The sequence below is a fragment of the Heterocephalus glaber genome, unplaced genomic scaffold (genome assembly GCF_053883595.1).
Source record: "Heterocephalus glaber isolate CG9 unplaced genomic scaffold, H.glaber_assembly_v1.0 deba00001504, whole genome shotgun sequence".
NCBI lineage: Eukaryota > Metazoa > Chordata > Mammalia > Rodentia > Bathyergidae > Heterocephalus > Heterocephalus glaber.
In genome coordinates, this window is record NW_028258324.1 from 71,255,007 (window position 1) to 71,272,054 (window position 17,048).

The 17,048-nt window shown below is 44.3% G+C and overlaps 1 protein-coding gene across 7 annotated transcripts in view; it reads left to right on the forward strand.

Moving 5' to 3' along the window:
• The window catches only part of Mcf2l2 (MCF.2 cell line derived transforming sequence-like 2), a 237,566-nt gene that overhangs the window by 85,472 nt on the left and 135,046 nt on the right, over window positions 1–17,048 (forward strand). For all 7 annotated transcript variants that reach the window (XM_004834923.3, XM_021256429.2, XM_004834925.4 and 4 more), the window contains exons 6-10: window positions 2,054–2,170; window positions 7,051–7,200; window positions 11,970–12,094; window positions 12,729–12,843; window positions 13,337–13,456. In XM_004834923.3, coding sequence (XP_004834980.2) covers window positions 2,054–2,170; window positions 7,051–7,200; window positions 11,970–12,094; window positions 12,729–12,843; window positions 13,337–13,456 — 627 coding nt within the window. The remainder of the gene's footprint in view (window positions 1–2,053; window positions 2,171–7,050; window positions 7,201–11,969; window positions 12,095–12,728; window positions 12,844–13,336; window positions 13,457–17,048) is intronic.

A 17,048-nucleotide genomic window follows, 5' to 3' on the forward strand; every position in this document is an offset into this window, starting at 1 on the left:
AAAAACTACAATAATATTCAAATACAGTAGAACTCAACCAAAGCAAAACTGAGAAGCACTTAAACATGTTTCCATATTATTTAAAAAAGCATCTCAAGCACCAACAAGACACCAGAGGATGTGATTTGTTTCAGAAAGGACCCCAAAACCAACACTGAACAAATAATAGTCTGGAAAAAAACTCCAGTTAGCTAGCAGACTCCACATAAGCCAAACATTTCCCTAATTTAAATTTCTATACAGTCATATGACACGCGATGGAAACACAATCCGAGAAATATGTTATTAGGCCATTTCATCCATATGTATCCTTACTTACACTTTCAGTTTCTCACACTAGAGAAACTATTCGATATTTACACATGTGTGTCCTATTTATTTCACTTAAGAGGATGGCCTCAATATGCATTCATTTAGCTATAAATGTCTCTAGTTTCTCATTCTGTATGGCTGAGTAGTACTCCATTTTATTTAAAAAACCACATCTTCTTTATCCAGCTTCCAGTTGATGGGCACTTGGGCTGTTTCCAAGCTTTCCCTATTACAAACTGTGCTGCTATAAACATGGGCGCACATATATCACTGTGGTATGATTCTTTTAATTCTTTGGGGAAGATCCCCAGCAGGGAGATAGCTGGGTCGAATGGGACCTCTAAGCCTAGTTCTTTGAGGTATCTCCATACTGATTTCCACAGTGGTTGCACCAGTCTGCACTCCCACCAACAATGGAGAAGGGTTCCTTTTTCCCCACAACCCCGCCAGCATTTGTTATTGGATGATTTCTTAATAGCAGCCATACTTACTGGGGTGAGGTGGAATCTCAGTGTTGTTTTCATCTGCATCTCTTGAATGACCAGTGATGTTGAACATTTTTTCATATTTTATTTGCTGCTTTTACTTCTTTGTCTGTTTTTGAGAAATGTCTGTTCATTTCAGATGCCCATTTTTGAATTAGGTCTTTGAACACTTATGATTTTATTTCCCAGTACCTGGTATTTATTAGCAGTTCAATACCTATTCAATGAGTAAATAATTTTTTTTTTGTAATTTTGTTTCACCTATAGTATTTGGCCCTAATTTATCTTTGTCATTCCAGGGTAGATTTATCACTTGACTAATACTGTATACCAGTGATGGTGAACCTTTTAGAGCTTTCAGCAATACAAACAGCCTGCTGAGGCATGCGTGCCATAGGTTCGCCACTGCCGCTATATAATAATGGTAGAAAGTCCACATTCTTTTATGTCTGATCAAGAATCAATTTTTATAATAATCAATGAGGAATAAAAATATGCATATAAGGTTGCTAGTAAAAGGGACAGGGGCTGTGTTTCAGAGATAGGCATGAGGAGTCCTAGTCCCTGGCTAGGAGTAAGCAGGGGGTGTGATACCCAGCAGTCCCGAATCAGACAGCATGGATCATGCCCAGGTCAGCCCTGCCATAGAGGAGCAGAAGGGGCCAGTTTGGAATATGTTGGCTTTCTCTAGATGTGTGGGTATTTGTTCATCAGCGGAATTCTTAGTTTATGAAAACTCCCTCACTATTACCTCCCCATCTCCTCCATGCAAGATCAATGAGGGACCCTTCCACACAGTTCAGAGGGCTGTAACTCTCTCGTGGCTCTTTTCAATCCAGGCTCTGCAAATTCCTGTGTTCTAACTTTATTTTGACATTCATCAAACCACACTTTGTTGGGATTCTCAGTCCAGACTTCTCGGCCTCAGCACAGCCCTTGATTTTGGTGATTGAAAAGTATACCTTAGCTTGAGAACTTTGGAAAAAAAGTCCCCTAAAGCAAGTCCTGTCTTCTCAGTAGCCTGAAACTGAACATCCCAATCCAAGTCACCATTTTGTCACAGGCCATATGACATTTTGGTATTCCTCGTCTGAAAGGGAAAAATGGAAAGAGACTGAAAATAGTTCCCTGCTATATAACAACCTTCTTTGGCTACAAATGTCTGATAAGGCAAAGCTGAAATATTGTTTAACAGGAGAACTAGATGAGCTATTTAATGGTCTATGAGGTATATATTATATTTTTCCCCCTTACAGATCATCATGCTAAACTCCGTTTCCGACCTTCATGGCTACATTGACAAAAGCCAGCTGACTCGGGAGCTAGGGGGAACTTTGGAATATCGCCACAGCCAGTGGGTAAATCATCGCACTGTGAGTATCAGCTTGCGGGTGTCTCACCACCTCTCCAGGGTTTCCAGAAGCCAGGGGAGCTGACGGCCCACAGAGGAAAGGTCCCTGCTCGTGACCGCCCGGTGCTAGGAAAACTGGAATTTCTCAGCCGTGGGGTGGGGAAGAAGCATGGTGTGAGGGAAGAGGCTGCGGTTTCCCCTGCTGACTGCCTGAGCTCCCTGCAACTTCTGATCTGGGGGTTTTGAGAGCCTTGACCTAGAGTACACTTGGGGAGTTTTCAAAAACACCATACCATGCTGTATAGACCTCAGGGAAATGACTTGAACTGGGATGAATCTCGGACATTTTCAATGCATAAAACTCCCCAGGTGATTCCTGTATACAGTGGACAGGAAGTCAGAATTAGCTGCATTAAAATCCTGTCCCCCTTACTCACTGTCTGGCCGAGAGTGAGTTATCAAGCCCGGTTCCTCCTGCGTTAAATGGGACCAACACTCTGGCTCTCTGCTGGGAGTCAGTTTGCCCCTACAGGACATTTACCAATGTCTACAGATAGTTTTTGTAGTCATAACTTGAAAAGAGGTAGTTTTAGGCTGCTAGTGGGTGTGGGCCAGGGACCCTGCTAATAAACATCTTGCACAAAATGGCCTCCACAACAAAAAAATGTCCAGTTCAAAATAAGAATAATGCCAATGTTGAGAAACCTTGAACTAACAAAAGCTACCTGAATGTTTGATGTGGAAAGTAATACAGAGCCTGATATACAAAGTATGATCAAAAAATATAGTGGATGCTTAAAAATGTTTTAAACGACACATTGTCACTAATCTCCCTCAGAGCCCTCTCCCTCACTTCAGATACATTTATCCCATCACTCTTGCCACTTTCTTAAGCAGTTCTCGAAGTTCTCTTTCCTGAGTGTCTTTAGTTGTGCTGCCATAAATCAATTCAAAATGTTTCCCTTTCATGGTCATTTTGACTTTGGGGAAGAGCCGGAAGACTTGCAGTGCCAGATCCAGTGAAAAAAGGTGGTGAGGATATACTGTTATGTTTTTACTTAACAGAAATTGACATAAATGTTTCATCAATGAGAAGTGATCAACAACTTAGTGAATTTTTAAATAAAAAATTTATTACAGTAAAAAACGCATTGCCATGGAATCCCTCAATCCCCCCTTGCTTCAAACATACTTATCCCATTGTTCTTGGCAGTGTGTCTTTTTCTGTAGTAAGGTTTTTTTTAATTGAACTTTTTTTTAATCATTCCTGGTATGGTATTTTACTTTTTCCCACTTATTTGTATTGGTGGTTGTTATTGCTAATCTAGAAGGTTCAGGAATATTGAGGGAAAAGTGAAAATAAAACTTACTGCTATTGGTGTACCTCCCAACCCCAAATTAAATATGCTAGGATCCACTGTGGTAGTATTCAGAAGAAGGGCTTTGGGGTGACCAAGTCATGAGAGCTCTACCCTCCTGAGAAAGATTACTGCCTTAGTAAGAGGTTCAAGAGAGTGGCTTTGGGCTCCTGCCCATGAGGAGGCAGAGAAGGCACCATCTTGTGAGGAACAGGCTCTCACCAGACTCCAAGCCAGCTGCACCTTGACCTTGAACTTCCAGCCTTCAAAAAAAGGTGACTCCTAGATAATCTCATTGGAGTGGGAGTGGGAGATTTTTTTTTTTTTTTTTTTGAGAGAGAGTCTTGGTATGTAGTTCAGGCTGGCCTTGAACTTGCTATGCAGCCTAGGCTGGCCTCAAACTCCCAGCGATCCTCATACCTCAGTCTCCCAATGGCTAGGACTGAAGGCGTGCACCACTACACCTAGCTTTGGGAATGGTCAGTTTTTTATGACCACATAATTCTAAGTAAATCTAACCATGAAAGATGTGGAAGAAAGCGCATGTAGAATGCTATCGATGGCATAAATGAGTGACTGTGGTGAGGGTCTTCCAGGCTGAATTTCATTAGGCCACATACAACCTAAGGTGCTCCCAGGCCTTATTTTTTCACTTCCTAGACACTTGGAACTTTAAATAATCAAAAAGAAGTTACTGTCTCACCATCCTTGTTGGGCTAGCTAGCTAGCTTTCCCCTTTGCTCTGATTTCTCTACCAGTCACTTGTTTTTAATGTTGTTCATGATTTTCAAATTACCTCAAATCTTTTTTTGAGCCAAGACAACTTACGGCAAATATATGTTAAAGATGTATGCTTTAATATCAAATAGTTCTTTAAGAACTTAGAGAATTAGAGAAGACTAAGTTCATGAAGACTGGTTATTTAGGGATGTCTTGAGCAAACGTGTGCACACTTCCTGCCCTGCTAGACCTACTTTGTAGACATGGTTTTGCGGTTGTGGAGGTGTTAAAATACATGCTAAAATGCAACTAGTACTGAAAGACCAGCAATATTCTTTACATGCCTCATAAATACTTTATGCATACTTTTTTAGACACACATATAACTGGAAATAATTAGAGTAGAAACACATATAAATATTGTTTTATATATTATGATTAAAATATATAGATCCATTTTGTGTGTGGGTATGTGTGTGTGACAGTATGCTTTCTGGATGTCACATCTTTGAATGAGACTCAGAAAATTAGACCTCAAAAGATACTAAAGATTGTTTACTTGAATCAATTTATTTTACAGATAAGGCAACTGACCTTCAGAGTAAAAAGGAGACTTATCCAAGGTCAGATGGCCAACCAAGCTCTTTTTAATTCTCCTATCAAGACCAGGTCCTCTGTGCCATTTCCAAAGTGATTATTCATGGAATGACATGGAATCAAATTAAGTTGTTAATAGGTAACCTCCACGGAACACTCCGGCTCTCTTGTGTTTTCAGGATGACATTTGTAGGCCTCACCCCTGACGCTGTGGGTCGCTGTCTTTATTACCACACTTTTAAGATACTCCACTGGCTCCAAGATCACTTTTGCTGTTCTTTTTTGATCCTCAAAAAACCTCACATGACTGGGGACGTTGCTCGCTTGCCAAGCATTCATAAGGCCCTGGGCTCAAACCCCAGCACTGAAAGAAAAATTAAAAAACCCAAACTCTGCAGAACAGAAAGTGTCACCCCTGTCTTCCCAATGCAGACTCTAGGGCTCAGCGATGGCGTTACCAGGCTTATCCAAGGTCGTACTGTTAGGGAGGATCAGAAGCTGGACTCTAATTCACATCTTCAACTCTCAGGATCAAGCTCTTCTGTGGATCTAGTTTTAAATCCGACTTTGCTAAAATAGCAAAATGTAGTGAGTGCTTTTGAGTACAGCCAAGGAGCCAGATCACCTGGCTTCAAACCCACTTCTGCCATTTATTTTTTTATATGACTTCAGGGAAATCACTTCACCTCCACATGCCTTAGCGCCCTCATCTATAGAGTCTAGGGTGATGATGATAACTAAGCTGCACTAGAAAAGGCCATGCATATAAAGCAAAATACATCATAACCTTACATGTTCTTATTATTCCCCTGGTGATGTTTTTTCTTTTATGTTTTTCATCACAGGTCATTAGTGATACAATTATAAGTGTGTCATATACAGATACTAGATTATGTGACCATACTAACTTTGATATATTGAAAGGTTTTCACAAAAGTATTTGTCTGGCTTTCCAGACCAGAAATACTGTAATGTTGAAGGTTATGGCTGCCCAAGCAGCGTGCTAATAGGGAGATTCCCCTCTGGCAAAGCTTCAAGGATACCAATGACTGAAGTAGAGAAGACTTTGGTAGGAGAAGGTGGGCAGTGTTCTCAAAGTTTTCTCATGCCATCCCCCGCTCCGACCTCTGATGTAGTTATGCACCCCCATCAGATCTGGTGCATTCTTTACAATATGGGTTTGGGTTTTCAGAAATATTCTCTGGTAACATCGAAAACGAGGTTATTTCTTCCCAAATGAAAATTCGGTAGGCCTCTTTGCTTTCCACAGCTGTTTACTGGTCCCCGGTGTGTGAAAGGCACAGTACCATGCCCCGGGGCATGAAAACGAATGTGACATGGCTTGCCGTTCAGGGGCAGAATTGTCTCAGCAGCAGAGCAGCAGTGGGTGTGGAAGCACAATCTGGCAGGCAGGATGATTCATGGGACTCAAACTGCGCCTGACTCCTTTGAGCCGAGCTGCTTTCTCTAGCACAGGCCACGCGCTTCCCTAAGCAGCCTGCTAATGTGTCGCTGCCTCACGTGGGGTATTAGCTGAGAAGCCACTGACCAGTTAGCACATATTTATTTAATAGCAGTGTAGAGATCCAAGTGGAAAGAACACAGGACGGGCAAACTTTATAAGTCTGTGGCAAGCAGAGGTCCCCAAACCACATCTGACAGATGGTTTTAAGGGAGTCATCGCCCTGAAAGGTCACAAGTGCCCTAATCGCCGCATTCATCTTTTCCTCCAACTGTCATATCCTCCCAAGCATTTGACAGGCTTCTCATAGGCAGCGGGCACAGGCACAGGTGTGTGTGAGGGGAAGGAGCGGAGAGAGGAAGATGTGGGGGATAAAGGGAAAGTCAGGTTTGTTAGAAGGGGGGATGAGTCCACCCTTGTATAGAATTCCGAGTCAGACTTCATGTTAGGTGTTCTTGGGGTAATGAACAAAGGCCCAGCCTTGAGACACTGTGACCTTGGTTGGATCCTATCTTTTTACTGCCCAAGTAATTTGGTGTTGGACAACTCACAGCGTATTGATGCTCCTGTTCCCTCCTCTAAAAAGGGAGTTAAAATATCTCCCCCTGTGTATTATTGAAACAATATATAGATGCATAGTAGAAGGGACAATGGGTGGCCCATTGCTGGCACTACAGAAATGGTAGCAAGCTCTGTGCCCTTCCTTTGAGAGCATATTAGTGAAGGTTAATTGCTCTGCATTGTTACAATCGTCTGACCTTCCAGGCCATAGAAAATTTTGCCTTGACCTTGAAGACCACTGCGCAGATGCTGCAGATGTTTGGGGCCTGCCTGGCCACAACAGAGCTCCCCAAAGGCGTGCTACCCACCGAAGACCTTCTTATGTCCCACACCCGGCAACAGGACAAGATTCAGGTGAGTGGTAAGAGGCTGTCACACATCGACTCCTGGAAGGGCCAGGAGCAGAATTCAAGATGGAGCCTTCTTCCTGTGCTCTCAGTCACTTGGCAGCTACTGGCCACCCAGGATCTTCTGGATAGGCATTAGGTGAAGAGAAGAATCTCTAGAGGTCGGTGAATGTGAGACCTAGAGAAGGTAAAACTCCCATGACTGCCCAGGACAGAGCAAGAGAACATGCACTGAAATTGCAGAAAGTGGTAGGCGGAAGCGAGTTGACTCAAAGTGTGAGCTTTCTGGGGGTTGTCATGCAGCTTGGGGACAAACTAGTAAACTAAGTTTCTCAGGGATGTGTCTTTTTATGTGGGGATTAATTTGACAAGAAAGACTACTGTACAGAGGTTGCTCTGAGCTGGTTTTAAGGAGCACCACCCCTTAGATGATTCACGAGAGCACATCGTAACTTGCAGAGAAGGGAGTTTCAGCAGGGGTTTTTGGGGGGGGTTTTTTGGTACCGGGGATCGAATTCGGGTCCTTGCGCTTGCACAGCTGGCGGCAAAACCACTGAGCTAAATCCCCAGCCCTAAGCAGGGTTTTTAATGGAGCATGCAGTAAGGGAAGTCATCCTGGGGCTCCTAACTGAGTGGGTGCCAGCATCTTTCTGACTTGAGAAGCATAACCAGACTGAATTCAATATTTCCCAGAAGGCCCATTTTCAATATGGCAGCAAACTGAGGGCGTAGCATTGTACCTGTCCTGGCTGCATCAAACTTGCCAAAAACTGAAATCTTTATCTGTGACCCAAAATTTGCAAAATGCTTTACCAAATGATTAATTTACTCATTCATTCAACATGTTTTGCGTATTCACCACTACATGCCAGGAAACTCCTAAAACAATGCAGCCTTGAGAACCACAGATTCTAGTTAGGGAAGTCTCAGAGTCTAGAGGTTGCAGCAAATGAGTTCTCCCATGTGTGAGGGGACCATGCTACATTCTGTCTTTAAGGGTGCTGTGGTCCAAAAAGAGCTCCAAATGTACTCCCAAGTTTATTCTGAGAGGTCATAAGATCGAGGCTGACACTGTGAAATCCCAGCAACATCTTAGAAGTATTCCCAGGAAAGGCCTCTGGAAGCTTGGCCATTTTCTGTTTTAAACATGCCGGCGGCGGAGCTCACCTCCCCTAATTCCTCCAAGCCCCAGGCTGCAGAAAGCTGGGTTTGAAGTGCTTCCATGAAATCTGCTAGGAAGGGCCTCGCACAGTGCACCGGCCGAGACCTCCAGGAGTGTGCGGAGCAGCCAGAGAGCCAGGCAGTTGTGCTGGGCACAGCACAGAAGGGAACTGTGCGGCCGAGCTGGGTCCGGAGAGTTCACTGGCTCACTGCCTGGACCTGCTGAGGGGCAGAAGCACTGAGATGACAACATGGTCAGGCAGGAAAGGCACTGGTGACAACAAGCAAAGCATTTTTGCAAAGTTTGGGCCACCAATTAGAGTCCAGCTCTTCCAGCGTTGATGCAGTGAGGACACATACAATGCTCTGAGGGAAAGTTTTAAAAATGTGGGCTTTAGACATTTCTGGGAAGTGAAAACCAGCCAGACAGGTCCTACTGATTGCGCGGCAGGTTGGCCCCAGGAAAGGCAGGGTGAGCAGCGCTCTGTAATTTCAACAGAGACAGAATTTTACAGAGGCCAAGGGCTAGGAAGAACCAGGCTCTGCGATGGGTAAGAGCATTTTCCTGTGGGTGTGGACCAGCAACTCTGGGCAAAGGGTATGAAAACTTCACATAGATTATGTACGGGGGGCTTCATAGATATACAGAATGTGGAATATTATTTGACATTTGTAAGAAATAAATAATTTTACCCTCTAGTTATCAAGTGTCAATTTGGTTAAATACCCCATCTAACCTGTAAGATAAGTAAAAAGAATTTAGGACTCTAGATTTAATTAGCCTCTTAGTAAGACAAATGCAGTCTTGCATAAACTTATCTATTCACCTTTTCCAAGTGAAAAACCAATACAATGTAAGATTCATTCCTTACCACAGCAGACTTTTAAATCTACTTAGATAGCTATAAAAGTCACAGCCTGTGAATTACAGTTTTCTCCCAGCCTGGAGAGCTGCTAAACGGGGGAGACTTGTGTTGATTGCTTGTTTTGCTTTCTCCAAGGAATATTCAGAACTCTTATCTTAGCTCTATATAATTACTCAGTCACCTCTCCAATCAGTCAAAGTAGGAGAGCCACTGAATTGAGGAGTTTTTACAGCCTCATTTGCTAATTCTCTGTGGAGTCCTTACTCCTTTGTGCAACACGACCTCCAAAAGAAGCCCTTTCCTTCTGGCTACCAATGGTATTTGTTTACACAGGAAAAAAAAAACACCTCAGAATATTCACAGCAGAACGATCTTATCAAACTTTTAAGAAATTATGACTTGAAAGAGGGCTGTTCTCTAGAAACATAAATTCCTTCGCCTTGGGCTGATTTCCGACAATCCCTGTGTCCCCGGATTGTGCTCTTTTGCTCCCAGTCAGACTATGGGCAAGACTGGGCTTTGTTCTAAGACTGGAAACCTTGTTTTCTTTGTGATTTCTCTGTCCCGTCTAGGGGACAGGAAGGAAGAGCGAGTCCCGTGCACACAAGCAGCTTTAGCCTTCCCTGGGAAAGGCTGGGTTCCCGATGAATGAAAACCCCTCCCTGCCGCACACACACACATACACACACAAAAGCGCGCGCGCCCACACACACACACACACACACACACACACACACACACGGGTCAGCACATGCGCGCACCCCCACCCCCTCTTGGTTGACCCTTCTCCAAGGGGATGCTCTGATTTCCTAAGGCAACTGCCAGCACTTACCCCGCCACCACGGGGGACCTGGCTGCACAAAGGAAGGAAACTCTCGGAAAGAGAGCATGGATTTATATACAAACTCAGAACATGGTGCCCTGAGCTCCTCTTCCATCCAGCCTGAGTGCTGGAAGTCAAAAATTAAATACCCAAAATAATGGATATTTTCTTTCCACAGAAACCGAAACTCCATTTTTGGGCTGGGCGACTTACCTTTACCTTTCTGAGGGACCATCGTTCCAACGCCCTTCCCTTTGTTTTTTGGCAGATTTTGTAACCCTAATGAAGTTGTGATCCAAGCCACAATTTTTGCTTTTATTTTATTATTATTATTTTTTCTTTTTTTGGTACTAAGGACCTTGTGCTTGTGAGGCAGGCGCCGGAACCACTGAGCTAAATCCCCAGCCCTTGCTTTTATTTTTTTAATAATGTGCAAGAGATGCACAGTATTAGATCCACTTTCCCTGTCACACACATTTTCTGCAGCTCACTGGGTATACCCGTCCTTCCAGCTTCCCCTTCTAATGTCTCCATCTGCCCTGGCCATTTACATCTCCTCCTTCAGCCTCTCCACCTTTCTTCCCATCTCTGCATCACAAAAATATGTCTGTGTGTGTGCGTCTGTGATGTGTGTGTGTGTACATAAATCTAAGAACAGATGGTGCCGAATCGCGCTGGAAGCTCTGAGTGGGAAAATCCAGGACCCTTTTTAGTGGGTAGGAGGAGGAAAAGGCTAAGAACACCATCTCAAGAGTACTTTCCCCCCATTATATCTGATTTGTCTTTATCCACCTGCAACCTGACTCCTTTTAGACTATTATTAACTTACCCACTCTACAAATATTTAATGAGCATGGATGAGATAAAAAGAAATGAAGGCGGACATTTGAGAGTGGAAAAGAAGGGTGATTTCTGATTCCCAGGCAGGAGAGGAGCCGGGTGGCTAGCTTGATGCATCGCCTGAGAGGGATGGAGCCTGGAAGATCCAGGGACCCCTCAGGGGCTGTCTCAGAGAAGTGTCACGATCAGACCTAGGGGCAAGCTTGAGGCTGGGGAACGCTGGTGTAAGATGGGAGACAGAACGTATCCCCAGGTCCAGGTGGTCCAGGGCCCCAGTGGGGCCACGTAAATCTCCTGTCCCAGAGAATGAGCTGCGGCTCAGCGCTTATGTGCACAGAGGTGACCATGTGGCTTTAGTCTTCAAACCGTGGGCTGATTCTCACTGTCATGTGCATCTGTAACCCCGGAACCAAACCCAGAATTCCCAAGAGTGAAATTCTAGGCCAGGCTGTGCTCCTTTGGGCTTGCAGCCTGGACCTTGTGGTTTAGGCTCAAAGCCCGGAGAGGTGACCTGTGCTGTCCAAGGAGAGGACTCGAGCTGTGGGATTTGGAAGCCAACAGCCTCCCCAGTAGCACATCCCTGAGTCCCTGTGTTAGAGGGTATGGGGGGCTCACCTTGGAAATACAGGCTTCAATTGCTGTCCATTTCTGGGGAGCAGGTGGAAGGAGGGGGGATGTTTATCAATTATTGTTTGGCCATTTCTAGCACTTCACATTCCATATCTGTCGCTTTCTTGTTTCTCGTCACGACCCTTGATTTTATTAACCAGTTTTGCTTTTAGTTTATAACAACAGTTTAAGATACACGAAAAATAGTACATAAATGTTGCTTTTGGAGAGGGAAAGTAGACAGGTTGGGCACAAAAGACGCCTTTTCTGGTTCCTAACCTTTTGTATATTTTGAATTTTGTACTGTGTGTATATTAAGGATAAATTATTTTTTAAAAAACTGTATCTTGACTTCAGCTTTTAATTTCCTAAATGAAAAATATCCTGATCTACCATTCTCCTCACCACCCTCATATCAAGAATTCATTTTTTATTAATTCCTTCAATGAGAGTCTTTTATTTATTTTTTTTTTTTAGGATGAGCTGAAATTACTAGGAAAGCAAGGGGCCACCCTGCTGTCATGTGTCCAAGAACCAGCAACCAAACATTTCTCCAGCAAACTCAGTCCCAGTGAACTTGAGAATATAGCTACCATGGAAAGGTAAGATAGGACTTGCTTTTTGAAGAGAGAATATATAGATCTGTGAGTTGTGAACTAACCAAGAACAGATTGGAACAGATTGGAACAGCTGCTACTGGGCTCGGTGGGGCTAAGAAGGAATAACATTTGAGATTCAAAGGGAAAAAGACCGGGTCCACCTGACTTCCACCCACAGAGATCTCTTTAGGAGAAGAATTTCATTCCCTCCTCTTACAAAACTCTCTTATCCTGGGATTTCAAGAGAGAAGGCAGTACTTGTTGAGTTTCATTTCCAAAAACCTTTGGCTTGGTGCTATGCTCTACACATATGTAGTCTCAGATGGGAAAAAAAGGAATGCACATAGGCAAGGTCACCTGGGGCACATTTTAAAGCACGGAGTCTGTTTCTAGAGGGATTTTTCCTCCTCTGTGGGTATCCTGACTGGAAACAGAAGGTGTAGGGACCCACTGAACCACAATTGATAATCCTTTATGATGCAGATATTGCTGCAGTAGCAACACTGATGGAAACCATAAGTGATATATATACCATATATATACCAAATATATACCTATATATACCTTATATATAAGTGATATGTATGCCTTAGAAATGAAGGCTAATATAAGGTTGTCTTTCATTCTTTCTTGAAAGGTTATTAGTTCAACTGGGTGAAACAGAAAAAGCCTTCAGTCAGTTTTGGTTCGAGCACCACCTGAAGCTTAACCAGTGCCTACAACTACAGCGCTTTGAGCACAATTTTTGCAAGGTATTGTTTTCTTTTTAAATATAACTTCCTTTTTGAAACAGACCTCTGATTTTCTCTTGCCTCTCAGATGCTTTGGGACTGGGTTTTTCTTTTCTTGGTAACTCATCTCCCTGTTTGTATCCTTGCTTCTTTCTAGTCCCCCACTCCCTGACTTTCAGTGGGGAGCAGTATTCCAGGATCTCATTTTCTTGTTGATGTATACGGCGTTTCATTGATGGTTTACCTTCTTTAGTGACTGGTATTCTGCTGAGTCCGGTTCTAATATTGTACCTACAAGTGTCTCTGCGTCACCCAGCATAATCTGAAAGGTAATGAGATGGAAAAAAGAAAGACGAAAAAGAGAGGGAGCAAGGAAGGAAGGCAGGCAAGGGCATGTAGAAATACAAGTCCTGATCCTTTTTGGATTTCCAAGTTTTCTTAGAGCATAACAGCCCTGTCCTTGCAGCTGGGTGCATGTTGGTTTATGCCTGCGCCGTCCTGATGTGTCTTGTAGGTGAAGCTTGCCCTGGACAATCTGCTGGAAGAGCAGGCAGAGTTTACAGCCATTGGAGACAGTGTGATGCACGTGGAGCAACTGCTTAAGGAGCGCAAAATCTTGGAGGAAAAAGGCCAGGTTTGTTTTGTGTGGTTTTTGTTCACAGTCGTACCTTGGTACTTGACTGCTTCGGAACTCATCGAATACACTACTCACGCATTCTGATGCCAAAGTTTATCATTTGTTTGATACTCAATTCACAGGCTAGAACTTGCTAGTGCTGAGTGCCTTGTGACTCACTATCTTTTCCAACCAAAACGGTTTCTTTGGTACTCGTCATCTAGGTACCTGTCACGTCTCCCAGAACCAAAGTAACAGGGACGGAGGTGCACTGCACTGGGAGGGAGGCTGCAGTGGATGATGATAGTCGTGTCCATCACGCTGTTGGGGGTGGCTGGGGGCCATAGGAACGCCCAGACCCTGCCCTCCAGTCACCCCATGAGGTTCCCAAGGATATACGCACGTTAACAACTGTCAGGAGTAACACTGAATGATACTAGGCGCACGGAGTTGTCCTCAGCTGCTGGACACAGTCGAGGGCAGAGGCCCAAGCGTGATGGGAGCCTCGGGCCAGCCCTGCTTCTCATGGGCTGGGCAGCAAAGTGCAGGTCACAATGAGTGAACCACTTGCAAACCAGTCATCACCAGTGAGCTCGAGGCTCCCCTGTGGGGCCAGATGTGCTGGTGGAGTTGTTGGTAAGCAGGGGAAATTTTAAAAGGGGAAACTACAAAACCCAACAATAGCTAGAGCTAGATGAGGAAACTGATCCACGTGAGTTCTCTTGGTATACACAACTGACACAAGCTTGCTTCCTTCCTGTGCCCCAAGAGTTGTAGACAGCAGACTTGTAAAGGAGCGCATATTTTACAACTCCATAACCAGCATTAGCCAGTTTCCTAGATCTTTGCACTACTCCATACTCAGAAGTGATTCTATTTTAAGTTCTTACGGATTTAGTTTCTTACAAATTAAAGCTAGTGCGTCATCTCTTTCCGGAGAAATACCATTCTGCTTTTCCTTAAGTAGGTTCTCTAAGTTGTTTTCTCTTGGGGACTAAGTCTCCTGTGATTAGCACTTCCTTCCTGAGCTACTCTGAAGGCTTGTGTCCCAGATGATAATTCTGCAGGCCTGGAGACTGGCTTCTAAAGTGTGAATCTCTGGCCAGTGGCATACATATCACCTGGGAAAAGGCTCATTAAATACACAGACTCTCAGGCTCTATCTAGGGATCGGAATCTGCATCTTAAGAAAAAATTCCCATTTGGTTGGAGTGCACTGAATGTCAGAGACATATGCCACTAAAGGACACAAACGCAGTGCCACACCCAGCTGGAGGGGCTCCTGTGCCGAGTAAACAGAGGAGCCCACCTGCGCATGCAAGTCCTTTCTCAGCAATCCTTCCCTCCCCTCTGAGCACTCTGACAGCTGACCGCTTTTTCTAGGAGTCATCAGAAACGTTTAGCAAGCAATGGAGAAATCAAATCTCACATGTGTGGTGACTACATAGCACAGGTTCTGACGAACAAACAGCCCCAATTTTATTTAGTAGCTTCTTCAAGAGAACTCTTAATGGAATAGAGATACCATGTGTTTATGGTTATATAAATTTACATATTATGAAGAAATGCGTCATCAATAAAAATGCCTTCACATGTAATGAAGGTGGCTACTGACCTACAGGAGTGCACTTCTTCATCCACAGGTTACTCTGCCTAGGTTCGCTGGGTGTGGTGGAAAACCAGTCAAGGCCCTACCCTCGTGGTTTCCCGTCTCTGGGAGAGAGAAGGTTAATTAGACAGCATGAGCTTAAATAAATATTGCATGGTTTCTTTTTACATGAGAACCCCACATTATAAATAAAGAGCACATTAAAAGGTAGATAATAAAAGTAAGGAGATAGAGCTTTCTCAAATGGGAAGGGGATCGAGAAATTGAAGGAAGTAAAAGGGATGAAAAAAGGAATGAAGATGTGTTATGTACAGGTGCCAGCTCCACACAAGGAATGTAAACTTGTACTGCAAACACTAACCAAAGAAATTGAAAAGTAAGAAAACAAATACTAACATCAGATAGTGACACAGAGGCAAGACAAGCTATAACACAAAGTTATTGGGGTGCTACTCTAGCGGGAGTGGTGGAAATGTCCCTGAGACAGTGACCTCTGATCTTTGATCCCTGTATTCATGCCAAGCTTTGGAGACTAGCATGAAGGCAGAGAAAGCTGCACGTGCAAAGGTCTTATGATGGAATGGGGCTGGTGGGTTCGAGGAACGTGGCTGGAGAGTAGTGAGCCGGGAGGAAACAAGGTGAGAGAGATGGGCGGGGCTAAGCAGTCATGGTAGGCCTTGAAGTCCTGGGTGAGCATTTGGGTTTTATTTTCAGTGGAGCAGGAAGCCATTGGGCAGTGCTCTGCATTGTATTCTAAATAGTCCTGATGGATCTGCATGACTCTATCACATTCTCTCTTCTTCCCGGTGTGGACATACCTTCAACATGACTTTGATCCTTGGCCTGGTGACCCTTGACACAGACGTTAAGTGGCTGCCCAGAGCTAAGGATGAAGGCTGTGTCACGGGACACAGGAATGCTCATGGCCCACATTCTGGAACCAGCTGGACTAAGCCACTGCAGATGACCTGTGGAGTCCAGGCCTGTTCCTTGCTTACCTCTTTCTAAAACCTACTTCCTACAAGATGCAGTATTCTATTCCTCTGCCTTTGGGTAAAACAAAGTTATAACATAACTGGAATCCTTCACAATATGTCTTCTGTGAGATTTCTAAGAGCCATTGTGTTTTTCAGATGATCAGGGCTTGGCTAGTCTTTCTTTTGCCCTGTAAGGTGTTAAAGGAACAAGGTGGTGCCTGGCCAGAATCCATCAGCTATCTGCTTGAGGTTCATGCTTTTCTCAGCCCTTGGATGTCCACTTCCCTTCCGGTCCAGCCTCAGACTGGTTCTGGGTTGTCACCAGCTTCCCCTTTCTGCACAGTGACATCATCCTCAGAGGAAACCTCTGAGCCAGTCACTGACCAGACTCCTGTCACATACAGATTGAGCCTGTTCTTTATCTTGCTCTAAAGGGAGGGTTTAGCAGTCTTTGAATACTTCTTCCTGATTCTGAAAAACAGCAGTTTCAACCACCATCTTCTACAAAAGCCGAATTTGCTGTAGGGTTTTGGCTGTGAGGCATGCTGAGGCTTGGCAGTGGGCCAGCAGGGACTAGACCAGGACAGGTAGGGGAACCAACCTGACTGCAGTCTGACTTCTCCCTCCAAGGCTACTGTGTCCGAGAAGACCCGGGATCTGGGGTATTAACATCCTGAGGACGATTCCTCCAGCTGCAGGATCATGAGCTCTTAGTCTGTGTGTAAAGCCTTCAAACACAAAAGGAAGCAGCCAGCCTAGTACAGTGAACACCCATGTGTTCATTGCTCTGCTTTTTTTTAACTCCTTGTCTTTCTTGTTTCATCCACCTTCCTCTCACACACACATTGCTTCCTGTGCCATTACCTGTGGGTTCTGGGATGCATTAGCATGGCCCTCTTACCATTTTCTTCCATGTAGATGCTGTCCTCTTTCATCTCTCTTAGCAACAGAGGAGAGGAGAGAACCAACTGTTATTATACTGAAGATTTCCAATTTACATGTCGGCAGAGTATCTAATCTTCTA